The following is a 5724-nucleotide window of genomic DNA, read 5'->3' on the forward strand; positions in this document are numbered from 1 at the left end:
CAACCTACTGATGACCCCTTGGACTCGGCGCACCTTGCTCGTGGTTGCCTTGGCGGCTGGAATCCAGGTGAGCCAGTGGTCGATGGTGAGCCCCAGTTTACGTCACCACCGTCATCATGGCAGGGTGTTTGCGCTGACCCTTTAGCTGCCTGACGTGAAGACGGGCCGAGGCCAGTGGGTGGATCAGGAGGGCCTCCGTCTTGGTGGCAGAGAGGGAGGCCTACACATCCAAGGCTATAGGAGATCACTGCAGCCAATGGGAATTTAGGTGTCATTTTTCACTGGTCCAGATGACAGACGCCGGCTTTTTCGCTCTATGTTCCATTTGATGCTTTCGCATCAAAACGCCTTCACATTAACACAAGCCTCTGCGAAGTTGTCAAGTTGTCTCCATGTATAATTTCCAGCGCGGGCGCCAGACGTGACCACCAGCACTCATTAGCGTCACCAGCACTTTGCGAATTGCAACGATATATTGTAAGTCGCCAGCTGTCATGTACGAGTGCCATTACTGGTTCTCAATGAACATGTTGAACGTCTTTGCCACCAGTGTACAAGATCACCGTGCCACGATTTCTTCGGCGGAGCGTACATCGCACTACACAAAGCGCACAATATTGGTGGCCTGCTAACAGAAAAATGTCGTCGCTTCGCTATAAAGTGAGCGTAAAAATGTGGCGACCTGCTAATGCTCCTGAGAACGCTGATGGCGTCCTCACGAGAAAGATTTGTGGTATCGACAAAGGCATTAGGTGGTAACGAGTGCTTAAATTTTCCGACGCCAAAAAGCACAGGTATAATGTCGTACTTCAACGAAGCGTAGATCAATTCGGCCGGGTGCCCAAAACAAGCTGAAGATTCCATCACGATGACAAAGACATGAATGTGTTGCATCAGACGCAGGCATTCGTCTGTAGACGCGCAAGTCTCGGCCCCGCAGTCGTTGATTAGACTAACGTCGAAGTTGTGCAGAACAGAGTCTATGAAACGTTCGGTTCCACTCCAGCGATTGTCGACAAGTGGAGAGCCACTGGTGCGTTTCAATTTTTCTTGCTCACACTCGCTAATCATCCAAAAGGCAGTTACAATTTTGTCGCCAAAGTCCCCTACAAGACTCGATGCAGAATTATTGGTACTTGTGTCGCCCCATAACCTGTAGGGTGCCACGATGTCGGCGTCTTCCCGGAACGCCATGGTCCAGTTGAATGGTGGCGTCGACTGCAAGAGGACCTTCGGAATTGGCCGCCGGGGCGAGCCACTTGTCAAAAACACCCATACCTGGTCACAGCGGCGGTCGGAGGGCAAATCCGCTGAGTCAGCGCTCTCAGCGTTGAATACGATGGCGTCGCTTTTGTGGATGTCGTCGCGGCTTTTAGTGACGTAGCAGACGTTGGTACCGTTAGGCACACACGGTAATGTCAAGAATCCTCTGTGGCTCGGAAGTGTCGTATTATCCCATGGGTATCCGAAATGCGACCACAGCAGTATTTGCGGTGGCTCAATGGGCTGCGAAAAATTTACCGTCGGCTGGTCAACGTATCTTCTGATAGGCGACAATGTTAAGACAAAGGCAGTACCAAAGAAGAAAGCTAACAAATAGACGATAAGCATGAAAGTCTCAATATGATTCCACAGATGCGGGTGTTGTAGCACCCACTCATCGATACGACCACTGACTCGGTTCGTGAAGCCCGCAACGACGTCTCGCGCGCCCTGCAAGCTTCTGCGTAGTGCGTCCATAGCGCAAATCAACCTGGAAAAAAGAAAAGGCCGATTAAAAGACTGCTACTGTAAGCAAGGTTGTGGCTGCCACTACACAACCAGTGGTAGAGCAAGAGCACAGGACGGTAGTCCAGATTGGACAATGCGGGGGCGTGAGGGAACGTACGCAAAACTGCCATTCCAGGAGAGATGGGAAAAGCACACACTGGTGTCGTTAGGTCGCTGGCAAAACATTTAAGAAAGCTTTGCTATGAAGTGGCATGCATGCGAGCTACGTTCAGTCTAGTGCTCTTTACACAGAGCGGCCAGGAAAATTGAAACGAAGAAATTAGCGCGAGTGAAGCATACGGTACCTGCAAGAGGAGCCGCCGAGCAAGTCTTTGCGCCTTCAGAGCGTTGCGCCCACCGGCCTGCAGCAAACAACTCTTGTGCCTTTATCGTGTTAAGGGTCAATGAGAACGTCATGTTTAACGCGCAGACGCAGTGATAAGTAATATTCTTCGCACCGACAGAGTCTGAAATCATGGTATGCGCACCTTGCGAATACGACGCATTGCAAAAACGGTGCCGCACCGTGCAAAGTCTGCAGCGAGGTGAAATATGAATTTCATGTTTTGCATCCCGTCTAGACGGTGGCATAAAAACGTGACATGTTTCTAGACTTGATAACACAGCGCGGCAAAAAAACAACCATCACACACAGTCGGTGCACAAGGAGCGATGAAAGGTTGGCCTACATCGAAGATATGAAAGTACAAAATGCATTAATTCAAGAGAGGGTCTGCCACGTAAGTCATGTTTGCACTTTCGAGGGCATCTAGATTTAAGCAGTGTCACTATCACTTGTTGTGCCCTGTAGTGACCATAGCGTTTCCTACAATAATCACTAGAGGGAACTCTGGCTCTGTGATCGTTCAGCCACCATGGGAATTATGCATAGATATGTCTGATCTTCGTGCTTGTGACTGCAGGCGTTCTTGTGGCTTCGTTTATACGCTTTATCTGCCTTTACTGGCCTAAATTTTAAAGCAATCTATACTTTTCTTTTTTAATGCAGAAGGCAATAAGACTCTGCGGACACGCATAATAGCTTCTAAGGGCTGTGATTCCACTTGTCCACGCGTTCCTGGCGTAATGGTTTCACTATCGGGCTTCTATGCTAGAGTACCTGTGTTCGAATCATGCCATCGGACAATTCTATTAATGTTTGTTTAATTATTTATAACACGGTACTTTCTTAAAAATGATCAGTTTGCAAAAGTCGCGAAGCCATTGAAAGCCAGAAGGACGAAGTTTAGGCAAATCCACGTACTACCCATCGTTCCCACGCTGGCTGAACTGCCATGCTTGCAGCTCCCGTAGATACTAGCGCCACGGTTCCCTCTAGTAGTGATTGTATGAAACTCTATGATAGGGACTAGAACAAGCTTCCGCTTTACAACATTTGAAATTGTTCCCCTTAGCTTCGAGCCATATAGTTGCTCTGACATGCACGATGCGCACCAGCAGCAAGACACATTGTTCGCGTTGGGTAAAGCACTCGTCAAGGTAAATACATCTGGTAGCGAAGCTTCCATAGAAGCCCATACGTTCAGAACATGGTTGCTTACCGGTAGTTCATGGGTCTTAGCGCCATCTGTGTGAGGAGGGAACACTTCCGGCGGAAGAAAAAATAATTTGACGTCATATCCGTCAAAAACAGAAGTGACGTCATTTTGTTCTCATAGGCGCGAAATTTGTTTTCGGAGGCCTGCCATTAAAGCTGTATATTCAATTGCCCCGCCATTCGACTTCATGGGCGTTCCGAGTTTTCAGCGCGAAAAGCGATGCTGGAAAAGATCAGCCGTACGGGTGTCGAAATCGCATCGCTGCACCGAACATACTTTCTTTGGAGGCCGACGAACGCTTTGGGCGTAGATTGCGCAGAGTGCTCGTCCTTTCGTCGGACGCCAAGCCCGTCGGCCAGCGCTGTTGCACGAAAACAACTAAAGTAAACAAGTATCTGACGGTCGCAACTGACTACTTTTGACTGCGCAGGCTAAGAAACAATAAAACTACCCGCGTCACCTAATTCAGACAAACGTCGACATGCAAAACAACAGCAACATGTGAGGGGGGCGTATTGTAACAGGTGAACTTTACGAGCGCGCCTTTCCACGCACTCCAAGAGTTGCATGGCATTGCAAGTGATAGCGGCGTCAACGCCCGCCGCTATCGATGGGCGCTCTCACGGTGGGCCCTGAAAAAAAAGGTATTTATTGATAATGATCTAGTAAAATACAGTTGTATCTTTTCTCGCCATGCGTATATAAAATGAATTAGGAATTTTATTTTCGTTGAATAAATGTAACTGCGTCTCGCATTAATTTAGAAACGCTTTTTTCATTCCCAGTGTTTATTCCCTCCAAACATAGTCGCGCTTGAATCGCTGCTCCCATAACCACCCTTGCTGATGTCGCTGACAGTTGGTTCTGAACCGCTTTTCGCCCGAAGCTTCGCGACCTATGTGGATCGACCTTGCACTCGTTCTCAGCGCCGAGTCCGCGTATGAAAAACGAAAAAAAAAAGAGTTCTTATCGCTGGACGTTTTAACTGAAAAAACGAAGAACCGTTGAAGACTTGAAAGTAAAGCGAAGAGCTACACTTTCATTCCGTCTGCACAATGTACCCCTCTGTTGTCAATGTCAGATACGTATGGGCGTCTTGCGCTGGACTTTGAGGTATAGTAGCGGCGCCTGGTGGCGGCAAAAAACGTCATCTGGGTAGTACCAGCTTGGGTAGTATTGAGCCCTTGCTGTGGCGAAGCACGTTTCTAGCCGGAGTTTTGCGTTGATTCGCACTTCTTTCTGCCCTGTTGTGAGTGCGAAAAGGCTCGTCACTTCTCACAGACCACGCCGACCACACTGCGAGCTGGCCGCCGCCTATAGTTGAACGAAAACTGACTATCCGTGTGCCATGGGACGTAATGATGGAAGCAGAAGACATCGGCGACGCCGATCCGGAGAGACCTAGTTCAGCCCCGAAAAAGCATCACCGTCGTTACTGCTGCGTCGTGGGCTGCCATGAACAAGAAGGCCTGAATCCCAACATCAGATTCTACCGTTTTCCTTCAAGGCCTCACGAAGTGGAGCGTCGGGCGTGCCGGATAACAGCAGTTGGTCATGCTGGGTGAAGTGACCATGTGTGTGCAAATGACCACAAATGGTCGGGCTGATTCGGTGAGAATTCACTACCCTACTACGAGCAGCACAGGTTAGAGAGCTAAATGTGCTCATCCTTAACCTCAAGCCAGGTCTGAGCACGTTGAGGCAGCGCAGCAAGGTAGTATTGATTACAGCACATCGATGTTCGAGCGCTGTCATTAAAAGCTACATCAAGCGAGCGGCGCACGAGCTCGCGCTGCAGCGCGATTCGCACGTACGTTACTGCGAGTTCATATGAATTGCATCAGTTCTATATCAGTTTATAAAGGGACAGATGGCCGCTACTACAGCGCAAGTATCATTACTTGTCAAGCGGCATGCAGTCAACAAAGATTGCAGGAGGCTCGCTGTTTCGCGGCATGTCGAAAGACCGCTGCCGTCGCGGCGCGTACGATTGTGATCTCGAACAGTTCGTACATCGCGGCATGCTGAAAGACCGCTGCCGACGCGGCGCGTACTGTCGCGCGCTCGAGCAGTTCCGTACACATGATGTCTGCTTATCGCTGCTGTTAATTCATTTATAGCAAGCATTTCCTCGCGTTTGTGCGCCTGAATCTAGCAGCGTGCAAACCTTGCCCGATGTTCAACTTCGTACGTGACTATCTTCACTTGCGATTGACACCGCGCTAAAACTTCGCTGCTTATTTCTTGAACGGCTACACGTATTCGGCGTTGCATAATTTCTTGCCTTTACGCAGCGTGCCACCCCTGAAAAAATCTTCGGCGCCCGATATTTGCTGCAAGCTGTGGTACAACACAACTGAAAGTGGCGGGTCCATATTGTAAACGTGCTTTCCGA

The 5724-nt window shown here is 49.4% G+C and overlaps 1 protein-coding gene across 1 annotated transcript; it reads right to left on the minus strand.

Annotated features, from left to right (window-relative positions):
- Positions 1-247: 247 nt before the first annotated feature.
- On the minus strand, positions 248-1703 carry LOC125942669 (alpha-(1,3)-fucosyltransferase C-like). Its single transcript, XM_049660923.1, has one exon. The coding sequence runs from the start codon at positions 1609-1611 to the stop codon at positions 493-495; it is 1119 nt and encodes a 372-aa protein (XP_049516880.1). The 5' UTR covers positions 1612-1703; the 3' UTR covers positions 248-492.
- Between the last annotated feature and the right edge of the window lie 4021 nt (positions 1704-5724).

The sequence above is a fragment of the Dermacentor silvarum genome, chromosome 1, assembly GCF_013339745.2.
Source record: "Dermacentor silvarum isolate Dsil-2018 chromosome 1, BIME_Dsil_1.4, whole genome shotgun sequence".
In the NCBI taxonomy this organism is placed as follows: Eukaryota; Metazoa; Arthropoda; class Arachnida; order Ixodida; family Ixodidae; genus Dermacentor; species Dermacentor silvarum.